Source organism: Pan paniscus, chromosome 11 (genome assembly GCF_029289425.2).
Source record: "Pan paniscus chromosome 11, NHGRI_mPanPan1-v2.0_pri, whole genome shotgun sequence".
NCBI lineage: Eukaryota > Metazoa > Chordata > Mammalia > Primates > Hominidae > Pan > Pan paniscus.
The window spans coordinates 41,455,051-41,469,749 of NC_073260.2; the positions used below are offsets into that span (position 1 = coordinate 41,455,051).

Sequence of the window (14,699 nt, forward strand, 5' to 3'; positions counted from 1 at the left end):
AGGAGTTCAAGACCAGCCTGGCCTAACATAGTGAGACCTCTCTAAAAGAATACATATACACACGCACAAAGAGATTCAGTAAAAGGTAATTAAATCTGTATTGCAGCAGTCTCAATAATTGTTTAGGAAGGAAAAGATCTTCTAACTCTTGACAGGAAGTCCTCTTCATTAAAAGAAGCTACAATTTAACTGTCTTCCCCTGAAGTATCAACAGAGCATTCTATACAAGTGATGTGAAATCCACTTATTTTAATATACTCTGACATCAGAATAGAGACAACAGAGAAGAAATGTCTTACCCTCTAGTGTCTGTTCTGGATTCTCAAAGACACCTCCTATATGCTAAATAACCCTCTTCCAAATAGCACAGCCTGTGGGGCTGCCCTACAAACTGCATTAAGCCCCCTGCCTCCAGTCCTGCCTCTGGAAGCCCTTTTCTGGCCACTACAACTTACACAAACTGGACAAAAAGCAAAATAAGTACATTAACTTACAAAGCAAAGTAAGTACATTATCTTATTCTCAGAACTCCTAAGTGAGGTAAGTAAGGCAGGGATTATTATCCTCCCTGCTATAAGTGAGGAAACTGAGGCCCAGAGAGAAGAAGCAGTTTGCCCAAGGTCACACATCAAGTCTACAACCCAAGTGGCACTGAAACTTAGCTTTTCATATCTTATCCCAATATGTAAGACTGAGGAGGATCTTGGCATTTCCATGCAAAACTCTAGGCAACTGTAATCCAGCTAGAACACAAGATCATGAATCACACGACCTAAAGCTTAAAATGGAGCTGTCTTTGTTCCATCTACAATTCAGGTATGCCACACAACATAAATAGCCTTTTCTGTTAAAGTGTAAAAGTACATAATGGCTTGGCCAGTCTGAAGAAAAAAATTGTTAAGAACATGTTTAAGGCTATATAGTCAATACATGAATTTCAAAAGTGGATCCAAAACAAAATACCCCCAAAAATTCTCTTCTGAAGGATGCCACCACAATATCAGGCAGGGAGAGAGAGCAAAGCCACAGAAATACATCTAATTAGAGAGGCCCTGATCTTTAAAATTGGGACTTATATAAAAAGTAAAAAGCCACCACTTTCTCAACCAATTATTATTGCCAGTAATTTCCCCCACTATAAAGAAATATGAAAATGAAAATGACCAGTAAGTTCCAGTTTCCAAATTCTCAGTTACTTACCAAAGGTTCCAAGGTGCTGATATCTTTCAGTTTATTTCCACTTAAGTTTAGATGTGTGAGATTTGGAAGTTTTTCAGCTAACATGTCCAGACCTCCAAAGATTCTATTTTCACTGAGTTCAAGCTGCAAGAGAAAATGGACACAGCACAAACACAAATACACACAGAGAAACAGAAATCATTTAAGGTATTGTAAGTAACAAATACAGTTCTCAAAGATTTATCAAGATCAAATGACCCCTATTTCTATTAGGGCATGCATGTTCATTTTGTTTAAATCCAAATAATTAACAGGAGAAGGTAAGGTCAGAAGTATTGTGTTTTCCTAATCAGATGCTAATAACAGCTTACTCAAGAACTGGTCTCTAACATCAGCGAATAAATTTTCTAACTTAAAAAGTGGGTCAAAACCAATTAGAATCCTTTGACAAGTTGTAATACCCTATACCTGCCAGAAAGGGTAAATGGTTTAATAGTCTGTGCATTCTGAGCAGCTTATTTTGTGTGCCTTCAAAGCTTGCAATGCCCACTTGAAACCTAATTTCTGGACAATACTGACATACACTGTAGAGTTCTACACCTGGAGGCCACCAGGGAATGTTGCTCTGAAAGCTACAAGAGAGGAACGGGCCCTACAAGTAAGCCCATAAAGAAGCTTCATAACCTCAGGAAAGGGAGTAGGTCAACAGCCTCAGGTTTATGAAACCAGCCCCCTGGAGGCCACATCTTGCATAAACCTGGCACTAGCCTTTATTAGAACCTACTCTAATTTCTAAGCTGCAGGTCAAGTAGCACAGGCAAGTAATGTGCCAATGAGGGAATGAGCCTTCACCAAGGAATATTAGAATCTTAGAGTAGGAGGAATTGGAGCCTGGAAAGCATTGTGAAGAACATCTAATTCAAGCTCTTCCTTTTGCAGACAAGAAAACTCGGCTACACAGCTGGTTCTGATTCTCTATTTTAAAGTGCCAACAACAATAGTAACTTTAACCCTTACATAGTATTTAAATGCCAGGCACTGCTCAAAGCACTAGAAATACCTTAACTCATCTGATCTCACAAGAACTCTATGGGGTAGGCAGAATTACCACTCCTGTTTACAGATGAGGAAAATAAACTTTCCCAACATCGCCCAGCTGTTACTGTAGTGGGCCTATGATTTGAAGCCAGGCAGGCTGGCTTCATAAATATCCATGTCCTCATTATTATGCTACGTACCTAGAATAGCATGAAAGCTTCATGTAATGAAGTTTTTGCCATGCAATGAAATGTACTATATGATGCAGAGTAGAGTAACTTTTAAAAATGTAAATATTTGCTGAAAAACAGTTAAAAAAACAGGTCAGCTGCTTAAGGTGTTATTAAATATTTCAGAAGAAGAAAATGTAACATTTCAAAACATTTTTTCCTTTCAATGGGATATTTCAGTGAAATAGTCATGGTCTAGGTTTAAAAACATAAGCCCATAATCAATAGAGTCAAGTGTTAGCTTTATTGGTGATTTTAGTAAATCAAAATAAAAACAGAGATAACTTTTCTTGACCCATGTTTTAGACCCTGTGGTTAGAATATCACATACACATGTAACATCCACATCCTTTCAACATGTGTATCTTAGGGAGTAGGAATAATAAGGCAATCTACCAAAAACAAGGCAGTCTACCAAAACATTTATTAGCATATTTATTTTGAAATGAAATAGATGTGTAAATTTAGAAAATTTGTGACATTTACACATCAATTTTTTTTCAGTACTTATTTCTTGTTAAAAACAATTTGTGGGCCGGGCACGGTGGCTCACACCTGTAATCCCAGTACTTTGAGAGGCCGAGATGGGCTGATCACCTGAGGTCAGGAGTTCGAAACCAGCCTGACCAATATGGTGAAACCCCCATCTCTACAAAAAAAAATACAAAAAGTAGCCAGGCGTGGTGGTGCATGTCTGTAATCCCAGCTACTCAGGAGGCTGTGGCAGGAGAATCGCTTGAACCTGGGAGGCGGGGGTTGCAGTGAGCCGAGATGGCACCACTGCACTCCAACCTGGGCAACAAGAATTAAACTCCATCTCAAAAACAAAACAAAACAAAACCAATTTGTGTTCTGGAATAGGAAGAAAATAAAGTTCTTATCAATCATGAGTACACTCAACCTGCCTTTAAGTATGATTCCCTCTCATTAGCCCTATAAGGGAAGTGATTAATGTTTTAAATGTTAAAAGTTTTTAATTTGTGTACTTAACGTGCCCTCCCACCCAAAACCAACAAAAACAAAAACCCTGTCCTTCTCAGAACTCAAACAAGCTCTATTCAGAATTCTGAAAGGTTTATTAAAGTCCCTATAAAAACGGTCACTGATAGGCTGAATTTCTGAATAAGTCTGAGAGTACAGAGACCAATAGTAATTCGGGAAAATAAATCAGAATGCTAGGAAAACAACACAAAACACACACTAAGGATCTGCTAGCATCAAGTTTATGTAAATAGATGCTAAAAAGCTATACTATGTTTAACTGGGCTAATCAGAGCTTCCAATGTCACTGATAACCCATGCAAATATAAAAGAATTATACTTGAACCTCTAGTATACTTAGAAGGGGAAATTTCTTTCTCATCAGAAACGGTCACCTGAAACTCACGAAGACTGCTTGAGCATTTATTAATATTACCTAAACAAGGCAAATAAAGAAAGCAAAACAAAAAATACTTCCAGTTTTTAATTCATGTATTATACTTTTTTTTTTTTTTTTTAAATCGAGACAGAGTCTTGCTCTGTCACCCAGGCTGGAATGCAGCGGTGTGATTTTGGCTCACTACAACCTCAGCCACCGCCTGGGTTCAAGCAATTCTTGTGCCTCAGCCTCCGGACTAGCTGGGACTACAGGTGCGTGCCACCGTGCCCAGCTGATTTTTTTGTATTTTTAGTAGAGATGGGGTTTTGTCATGTTGGCCAGGCTGGTCTCGAACTCCTGACCTCACGTGATCCTCCCACCTTGGCTTCCCAAAGTGTTGGGATTACAGACGTGAGCCACCATGACTGGCCTCATGTATTATACTTAACCCACTCCACCCGCTGTAAAACCACAAACAAACAAACAAACCCCAATACCAAAAAACTAACTGTCCCACTCAGAACTCAAGCAAGCTCTAGGCACAACCTACCTTTGCCCAAGTTTGATTAGTTTCCTTCTACGTGTGCCTTAGTTTAAATAAAGGTACAACTTAACTTTCCTAGTAAAGCGAATATTGAAATGGCAGAGAATTCTGCAAGACTTATATAACCACATATCTTTTCCTATATAATGGGAAGGGTATGGGGTTAGGAGATACGGGTTCTAGTTTTGGCTCTAGTACTAACCACTTCTGTGGGTGGCTTTAGGCAAATTACTACACTTTCCTGGGACTATTGCTGTGCCTATAAAATAAGGGGTTGGGTTAGAGGAGCAAAGTTTCTTCCAGTTCTGACATTCTGGGACTCTGTGACAGTTAAATGTGCAGTGACAAGAGAAAACATTTTTATGTTGCATTTGGTCCCTTTTTCCGAAAGGATAGAGAATTGGTTTTATAACAATTAACAAATAAATTACTCAACACAGTAATTATTCTTCCTAACTACTACTTATTGAGCACCCAACATGCATTATTTCCAAACTTCACAGCAATTCTGCAAGGTCAAGTAATACCACCAGTTTACAGGTGAGGAAATTGGGCCTTAGAGAGATTAAGTAACCTGCAGAAGTTTGCCCATCAAGGAAATGCTAGGGCTAGAATTCAATCCCATATCTGCCCAGTTCCAAAGGCCATGTGCTTTCTGCTACACTAAGTGCTTCCTTACAGGTAAAATCATACATTTTCCCTTCCCAGGATCGTTCTCTTTTACTGTTAAAGAAAAAGCACTTACCTTTTTCAATTTAGGCAGCTTGGGGAGATTTGAAACTGAGATCAAGCCTACATTTATTAAACTGAGGAACTCTAAGTTCACAAATTCAGCTGTTAAGCCCTCAATTTTTCCATCATTTGATTTGCAATTGTCCAAGACAAGTTCTCGAACCTGTGGATGACAAAGAAAAAAGGATAAGCTCTCAAAAACACATTGAAAACAAACAACAATGCAGAAACTTCTACCATAAATATCCTGCAAAAACACCCATATATACAGGCAGCCTCTTACTTAGACCTAGATCATAGTTATAAAAAGATAAGAACTGATTAAGCCTTCAGTAACAATATACTGACAGGTTCAAAGATGGAATATTATTCCATGGGTATAAACACTTACGCTCTTTGTTTTTCCAGAAACAGAAACTATACTTTTTAAGATATAAGTGAAGTAAGCGTATTCCCCTTATTTCTTTTCTCCAGCCTGTTCCCCAAAGGGCAGCTTTTATCTAAATACAAATGCAGAATGAAGACACTCTTTAGGCTGGGTCTACCTTAAGGCCCAGAAGATGACCCCTGGACAAGAGGAAAGCTTTATGTTTCCTATCAAGACCACTAAGAGATTCTGGCTAGAGGTTTCTGCACCAACGCACTTTCCAACTCTGGTTTTAGTAATCTTTGCCAAGATTATCTTGACACTGGGGAAAAAAATCAGGATGCAAGAGTCCTTAATTCAAAACAAAGATCAATCTGGGTTGCACTTGAGAAAGATGTTTCTAGCAGAGAACTGCTAGATAATAAATTAAATTGCATTTTCAGGCTACACAGTCTCTTTTTCAGAATTTAAGTCCATCCAAGAGTATCACATCTGGCTGGGCGCAGTGGCTGACGCCTGTAATCCCAGCACTTTGGGAGGCTGAAGTGGGCAGATCACCTGAGGTCTGGGGTTCAAGACCAGTCTGGCCAACAAGGTGAAACCCCCTCTACAAAAATACAAAAATTAGCCAGGCAAGATGGCGAGTGCCTGTAATCCCAGCTACTTGGGAGGCTAAGGCTGGAGAGTCGCTTGAACCTGGGAGGTGGAGGTGGCAGTTAGCCGAGATTTCGCCATTGCACTCCAGCCTGGGCAACAGAGTGAGACTCCATCTCAAAAACAGTATCACATCTGATGATTTGAACTTTTGAATATTGATTACTTAATAGTCTACATGCAGATCCACCACAATAATCCATATTGCCATTCTTGCTCTATGATCATCCTGAAACTTGCAACTTTTTAGCTCACTTTGATCTACTCACGGTGATGCAAATTACCGTTTTAACTGCACCAACAAAGGCATTCTTTTAGTGAACCTACCATATTTAATAGCATTAATCAAGCATGTATACGGTAGGGAGATGCTGACAGTCTGAAAAGAGAATAGGAGCTATTAACAGTGTCCTCATCCTCTCATACAAAATCCAATGATGCTACTCTAGTAATTGCTATCAATTATAGAGTACTTAATCATTTATTCTTTTTACCACCACTCTCCTTCCCCCATTTACAGAGAAGGAAACAGATTTCAAGTCAGCAATACCCACAACATAGTAAGTGCCTAACCGCTTCTCATTACCCTGTCTACTTCCTCTTCAGAAGCCAGGCATCCTTTTTACTCTTTACATCCACTTACTTCTTCCTTCCTTCCACTTTTCTTTAGGTATCTCTGCCATTCTTCCCTTTTCTGATAAGAAATGGGCACATCTGAAAACTTAATAGGTCAACTCTGACAAAAGCTGGGCTCTGGAGACATATGCCGGGGGTTGAATCCTGGTTCACCTCTGCCACTCAGAACTTGTGCGACCTTGTGCGAGTCACTTAACTTCTCTGTGCCTCAGTTTCCCATAAAGTGGAGATAATAGTACCTACCTCATGAAGTTGTAGAGACTAGGGCTTGGAACATTATAAATGCCCAGAATGTAACCTCTGGGTAAAGGGAATGGGAAATGTCAGTGACCTTTGCTGTTTACTTTACTTATATCTGTACTAAGTTTTTTACAACCATGTATTTATTCTGTATTAAAAAGCAACTAAACATAAAACCAACAAACCATTAAAATTTTAAAAAGGTCGACTGTCATCACCCACCCATGTAAACAGTATACTGCAATACAATTAAAATGTTCCCATTTAGCTTGGGAGAGTTTCTGTAATTCTATCCAAAATAATCCAAAAACGTTATACAAAATACACCAACATGCCAAAAGTGAAGTGAAGAAGAATTAAGAGTTAGCCACACTGCCTCTCAGCTCACAGAGTGAAATCACCTCTTAAAGACATTTCTTTCAACTTGCAAAATTCCACTTGAACCACTGCAAGGCGTTATCAGAAAGTACCACAGGACTCAAATGCAGGTTAAAAAATGTTTTTGCTGGCTGGGCGTGGTGGCTCATGCCTGTAATCCCAACACTCCTGGGAGGTCAAGGCGGGCGGATCATCTAAGGTCAGGAGTTCAAGACAGCCTGGCCAACACAGTGAAACCCCATCTCTACTAAAAATACAAAAATAAGCCAGGCATGGTGGCGTGTGCCTGTAATCCCAGCAACTTGGGAGGCTGAGGCAGGAGAATTGCTTGAACCTGGGAGGCAGAAGTTGCAGTGAGCTGAGAATGTGCCACTGCACCCCAGCCTCAGTGAAAAAGGAGACTCCATCTCAAAAAGAAAAAGAAAAAAAAAAGTCACTGCTAGACTAAGCTTCATGATGACAGGATCATGTATATTCTGGTTACCACTATATCACTGTGTAAGAGCCTACATAACGCGGAATGAGGAAAAAAATGGTCACAGGTTTGTCAGCAATATTGTACAGAGGTTTGTGTCACAATTGTGGGGGACTAAGATGAAAACCTGGACATAAAAGGGACCAACTTTCTGATCACAGAGTATTTTTTAAGAAATCACAGTGTGTGGATATATTATAAATCACTTTACAATCCTTCGTGTTGAACATTTGTGCTCAATTTTCCCTACTATAAATAATGCCATATCTTTACTTAAAATGTCTTCTGTATTTAGGACTGTGTTTTCAGAATCCATTGCTAAGTGAAAGAATACAAACATCTGAGTGTGTTATCAGTTAAGAGTTCTTTATTTAAAATGTCAACTTCTCTTTTAAATGAGTAGTTCATTTTAACTGCCACAGAATTTTTTTCTGATTTGACTGTTACTTTTTGTAACCTCTCGATTACGGAAATTCTGGCTATTTGCATTTATCTTGTTCTTGAGGATATCTTCTATTTTTTTTACCCTAAGTGAGGAAAAAATAAATACCCCAGCAGAAACACTAACAAAGGACAGACAAACTCTAAAAGACACAAATAGCCAACACTAAAAAAAACTGTTCAAGGCCAGGTGCAGTGGCTAGTGCCTACAATCCCAGTATTTTGGGAGGCAGAAGTGGGAGGACCACCTGAACCCAGGAGTCCAAGAGTCACCTGGGCAACATAGGGAGACCCTGTCTCTACAAAAAATAAATAATTAGCCGGGCATGGTGGTGCATGCCTGTGGTCCGAGCTACTTGAGAGGCTGATGCAGGAGGACCACTTGAGCCCAGGAGGTCCAGGTTGCAGTGAGCCATTATCATGCCACTATGCTCCAGCTTGGGCCACAGAGACCCAGTTAAAAAAAAAAAAGTTTGGCTGGGCACGGTGGCTCACGTCTATAATTCCAACACTTTGGGAGGCTGAGGCGGGCAAATCACCTGAGGTCAGGAGTTTGAGACCAGCCTGGCCAACCTGGCGAAACCCCATCTCTACTAAAAATACAAAAAAATGTGCCGGGCATGGTGGTGTGCACCTGCAGTCCCAGCTACTCGGGAGGATGAGGCAGGAGAATGCTTGAACCCACGAGGCGGAGGGTTGCAGTGAGCCAAGATTGCGCCACCACACTCCAGCCTGGGCACCAGAGCAAGATTATGTCTCAAAAAAAAAAAAAAAAGGTTCAACTGTAAGCAGTAAAAGTGCATATTAAAAATGAGGTATCATTCTACTCTTGTTGGAGGAGGGACAGCTCCTTCAAGAGAGATGGCTAGGATGGACACAGATGTAGGTGAGTTTGTTAAGTGAGAATGAGAAGTTCAGGAAATGAATACCTGAGACTTTTAATTGCCTCTACCAGTAAGAGGCAGTAAGATATACTGGGATAAATAGGGCAGAAAGTTGTTGGGCTAGGCAGAAAAGGCAAGTCCCTTGACTTTTCCAGAAAGGCTGAGAATGTAAAGAAACATGCCACCCCAAGAACAGAACGCCAGAAGCATACTGAGAAGTTGAGTCACTGGGGAATAAGCACAGAGGAGAATGGGAATTACTGCATAAAGCAGAGACCACTGGAGGGCCCCACTTAGGGCTGTACCCATAGATAGCAGGTCTAAATGTTCCATCAGTCAACTTCAAGGTTGTTGAAAGTTCTCAACAGGACCTTAATGAAAGGTATTCTGAGCTCGGATATTGTTTCAATGGCAGAAAAGTGGCATTTGAGGTGCAGAAAAAGTGTATTTACATGTGCAACACACATACACAGGTGCACTCACACTCAGTGATAACTGAGTAGTTAGAATTTAGGGCTTATATACCTAACTTAGAAGAGGAAAGGACAGCAGGAGAAAAACCTTTTGCGAAGAACAGATTTCTTTAGGGAACACAAATGGTATTTTCAGAACAAATGAGAGATCAAGTTTACAATGTCTGTCTACATAGGTATGAGTGGTCTTTGTTTTCTTAGGGCCAAAAGACTACCCCTCCAACCCCCACCAGAGGTTTACTCTTGGCCTCTCTCCTGGGAACAGACTCACTCCAAAGGGAGAATTTATGTCAGCCCTCGTTTGTGACATGTATTTGCTTTTAGCCAGATAAACTCCAAGTAGGCTTCTCTCTGCATCTGTTGAATCTCAAATCTCTTCAGTTTAAAACAATCTTTATATCAACTCTGGGGTTCTCAGTGGATCTCCACAGAGGTAACTAAGCCTCATCTCTTTTCATTCCTTCCTGGGTATAGAGATCTAGACTGCCTTGCAAAGGAGATAACAGCTTTGGAAGAGTGTAGTTGAGACAGTGGGTGGAGCTGGGGTCAAGATGATCCCACAGCTTCCCAATCTAGATTCAGAATAAACCAGAGGTCCTAATCAAAGGAGAAAAGGCCCTAGTTTCTTCTTATATCTCAAATCCTCCCAGACCTGCTATCTAATGAAGAAAGGTTAGGCAGGCACTTGTTCATTTGTGCTTAAATCTGAGGGATCTATTTGATCCAAGAGTTAACTGGCCTTCTGCTTGAAGACGGACAGTTTAACTTTGGGGGCCAAATTCACTCCTCTTCTTTCCTCATGCTCCAATTAAACTTGCCTTTTCTCAAACACAAATTTAAGTAAACACTTAAAAATGAAAAATCCATACTACCTCCTATTTAACTCATATTTGTTTTCTACAGTTACCAGCAAACAGTAGTTTCCTACTACTTTTTCATTGAAAAATTTGAACTATATTGCAGCCAAATACCTTTTCAGATCTGACTGGAGGATATAACAATGATTTATAACACTATCTCTATGAAAAACAAAACACATTTTAAGTTCTAAATGGCAAAATGCCTATGAGGTCCTTCTTTAAGTTATGATGAGTCTAGATCATGGGAATATCCCTGGGGATTGGAGCTGGGGGCCACAGGAGATGGAAACATTTTTTTTCCTTTCATTCTCTTCAATTTGCTCATTTGCCACTCCCCTAGCTATTATGAAAAAAGATCAACTTTACCTAACTGGTGGGGCGATGCTCTCCAATTATACCAGCTGTCTCTGCCATAAAAGGAGGAAAGGGTATGGAGGAATTAAAGATCTTTCTGAGTTGTCAATTCTTTTAATTAGAACAATACTGGTTATTATGGTAAGTGAAATAATCCCAAAATATAGAAAGTAATTCCTGCCATCCTTGCAATTTCCATTCTTCTGAGTTAACCAGTATTCAAATCTTCTACCCATTATTTTAAAATAATGTTTCTAAATTAATAGAACTTTTTATTATTTTATTTTTATTTTTGAGATGGAGTCTCGCTCTTTTGCCTATGCTGGAGTGAAGTGATGTTATCTTGGCTCACTGCAACCTCTGTCCCCGGGGTTCAAGCAATTCTCCTGCCTCAGCCTCCAGAGTAACTGGGATGACAGGTGCCTGCCACCACACCTGGCTAATTTTTGTATTTTTAGTAGAGACGGGGTTTCGCCATGTTGCCCAGTCTGGTCTTGAATCCCTGACCTCAGGTGACCCACCCTCCTCTGCCTCCCAAAGTGCTAGGATTATAGGCATGAGCCACTGTGCCCAGCCTGGAACGGATCTCTATTAGTGGTTCTCCAATGTGTTTAGGTAGCACGACTGCTGGCATTAAGGAAGGAAACACCAATATCCTACTGGTGGGTATTTAAAGACGGGAACCATTCTGAAAAGCAATTTGGCAGATGGAAAAAAAAATCACATTATAAGATGCTCATTTCAGCAGTATTTAAAACAGCCAAAATCCCTGTGAACAACCTGAGAGGGATGTTTAAATTATGATCTATGCAGACATTAATAATGAGTCTATAAAATAAGGACACACACAAAGATGTTGACTGTATTTTTTTTCTAAAAAAAAAAAGCAACAAGCTAGCTAGCATTTGGATTATTTGCATGAACCAAGTTTAGAAAAAATTTAAACATTCTGGTAGACTATAATACACTAAAGTGTCTAGATGGTACGTTAGGCATGTATGATGTCTATCTTCTTTTTGCTTGTCTATACCTACAATTTTTTTGGCCTATCTATATCTAATTTTTCTTAAACGAACATGTATTACTTATACAAGGAAAAAAACCCCAATTAGTTGCTATGCAACCAACTAGAATATCCAATTGAGCTCAAAATTACATCACAGTAGACACAACAAAGAGGTCAAAAGCTGGGGAGGGGGTGCGGATCAAAAAAAGATGGAAGTTAAAGACAATCTACATTTTTTCTCAGTAAATTGGGACTACGTAAAGACTTTTATTTTGGTATATGAAATGTCACAGTCCAGCATATAGCACACCAGCATTTCGCAGGTGCATAGACTGCAAGCCACAATAAGGAACTGCTTGGCTTTCTAACTTTGAATGAAAAACTCAGAGCTGATAGGAAGGCTGACTGTCCCCAGATGCGTGGTTAATGAGGTGCTTCTAACAGAGCGACATGTTCAGTTTACTGGAAGGATAAGAATCTCACATAAAGAACAGGTATTCTTTTCCAATTTTAGAATACAACTAAATGTGGTTTATATCTAGCTACTGCATGTCAGTGTCTTCTCATCTTACTGACAAGACCTCCAATTTCCATGGTGTATATATGGTGTATTCTAGCACTGTTCAATTTACTCTCAGTGAACTGCCAATATTTTATATAAAATATTTCCTTGTCATACAAACTATCTCCTATCCTTGTCTATAAAATGTTTTTAAATGGTAACCACCATTCTTCATGAAGATTACTTTAAAATGCCATCTTAGGCCATTTTGTTCCACTATGAGAATACACCCTGCCATAAGAGCTCTTTTGGACTTAGAAAAAAATAAATAAAATTTGTATTTCTTTACAATCCCTCGCCCCCATCCCTTAGGGAAATGGGCATACTTGTGTTTATAAGGAATAGGGATATAGTAACAGGTGAACTGAAGAAGACCCTAGTAACACTTTTGTGTTTACCTTCTTGTCTTCCTTGGTCAGAACACACAAGAGCCCAACTGAACAAAAGTGTTACTAGGGTCTTCTTCAAACCCCAGTAATTAAAAAAAAGCCATATACACAATAAAAGCCCATCTGGTCTTAAACGTAAGAACATATTTACAATTAAACCCCTATTCGCCCTCTTCAAACACCCTTAAATCTCACTTGACTTTAAAATCATTAAGGTCAACCATGGGACACTGCTGTATATTTCAGGGCATCCTGTTCATACAACAACAGTATACCTTCAACAGGGGAAACGATTCTTCATGTTACCCCACATGACAAGTCTGCAGGATCCCAGAGGCCAAGCCTACTGTGTAACAGCTGACAATACCATCAATTTCTGTGGTGTTTATGGCATGTTCCAGCACATCACACATAAGGTATCATGTGACTAGCTGAATGTGATTTTAAGAGAGTGATCTCCAAACCTTTCATTTGCCTTAAGGATGACGCCTCTGTGCGAAAACACTTTAAACTCTCTTTTAGAATTTCCTTCAAAATCTACAGCATTTTTTCCTGAAAAACCCTTCACTTTTAGGTCAAAGTTTTATTCGCCCAACTGGGTACCTAACTCCCACTGGTCTCAATCTCCCTAAGGGAAGCTTCCTCTACCCCCACAATCTTAGCTGGCTCCCACAACACTCTCTCAAGGCCTCATCAACTCTCCCAAGTGCAAAAAGCACCACACCACCTCAATGGTTTCTCAGGCTTCAAATGTTTACTTAATAAACCAGTGGATTCTGCAGGCCAGTGCTGCCTAACGCAGCACCCACGAGCCACTTGTCACGTTTGAGCACTTGAAATGTGGATAGTATTACAGAGAAAATGTTTTAATTTAACTGAATTAAATGGCTCTGGCCTGACTGGCAAGGTTAAGCTGATTACTTGAAAAATGAACTGGTGGCCGGGCGCGGTGGCTCACGCCTGTAATCCCAGCACTTTGGGAGGCCGAGGCAGGTGGATCACCCGAGGTCAGGAGTTGGAGACCAGCCTGAACAACAGGGAGAAACCCCGCCTCTACTAAAAATACAAAATTAGCCGAGCATGGTGGCGCATGCCTGTAATCCCAGCTACGCGGGAGGTTGAGGCAGGAGAATCGCTTGAACCCGGTAAGCGGAGGCTGAGGTGAGCCGAGATAGTGCCATTGCACTCCAGCCTGGGCAAGAGAGAGACTCAGTCTCAAAAAAAAAAGAAAAACAGAAAAAAGAAAAATGAACACCTGTAGATATACATGTGTTTTTAAAGCAATATTACTTCATACATGAAAACATCCTCTAAGGGGAACAGCAGACCAACTGTGTTTCCCAGAGGGAACACTACTCTTGAGAATTTTAAAAGACCTTTAGTTTGAGCATATCCTAAAGAATTCAAATTCTAGATTTTAACGCATTTCTGAAGACCCACGTGTGTACTTCTCTTGCGGGCACTGTGGCTAATTTTAGCTACTCCATATTCTACGGATTTGCAATTACGCCGCAATGGAAAAGTCTGGAATAAACACCTTCTCAAGCCAAGAAAGCCTCTCAAGTTTTGAGGCGCGAGCTGGGCGATAGGCTAGCACGTGGCGGGCACAAAATGTCTGACGGAAGGTCGGAAGAACGCACGCCCGCGACCCTCCATCTCGCAACCCCCGGAGCGGCCCACCCTCGCGGGCCCTCCGGGAAGGACAGCGCCGTGCGGTGGAGCCCGGCCCGCCCCGCGTTAGTGGTGACCTCAAAGACTAGAGAGCAAGGATTTAAAATGTCGAGCACACCAGGTAAACCATGGTCGACGAATTCCCACAAGTTCGCGACTTGTTAACCACAGCCACCTGAGGGCACGAAACCTGGCCGCTCGCTTAGCCCAGAGCGGGTCGGGAGGC

At 40.6% G+C, this 14,699-nt stretch overlaps 2 protein-coding genes across 4 annotated transcripts in view; one reads left to right on the plus strand and one right to left on the minus strand.

Moving 5' to 3' along the window:
* ANP32B (acidic nuclear phosphoprotein 32 family member B) overlaps positions 1 to 14,699 on the minus strand; it is a 38,385-nt gene that overhangs the window by 15,573 nt on the left and 8,113 nt on the right. For all 3 annotated transcript variants that reach the window (XR_010109024.1, XM_034967850.3, XM_063593954.1), the window contains exons 2-3: positions 5,097 to 5,246; positions 1,201 to 1,323 (exon numbers count right to left, since the gene is read on the minus strand). Coding sequence is in view for 2 of the 3 variants with exons in the window: in XM_034967850.3 (XP_034823741.1) it covers positions 1,201 to 1,323; positions 5,097 to 5,246 (273 nt within the window). In the remaining variant the exon portion in view is untranslated. The remainder of the gene's footprint in view (positions 1 to 1,200; positions 1,324 to 5,096; positions 5,247 to 14,699) is intronic.
* HEMGN (hemogen) overlaps positions 6,240 to 14,699 on the plus strand; it is a 70,748-nt gene continuing 62,288 nt past the window's right edge. The window contains exons 1-2 of the mRNA XM_008974059.4: positions 6,240 to 12,345; positions 13,049 to 14,594. Of these exons, the coding sequence (XP_008972307.1) occupies positions 14,414 to 14,594 (181 nt within the window). The 5' untranslated portion in view covers positions 6,240 to 12,345; positions 13,049 to 14,413. The remainder of the gene's footprint in view (positions 12,346 to 13,048; positions 14,595 to 14,699) is intronic.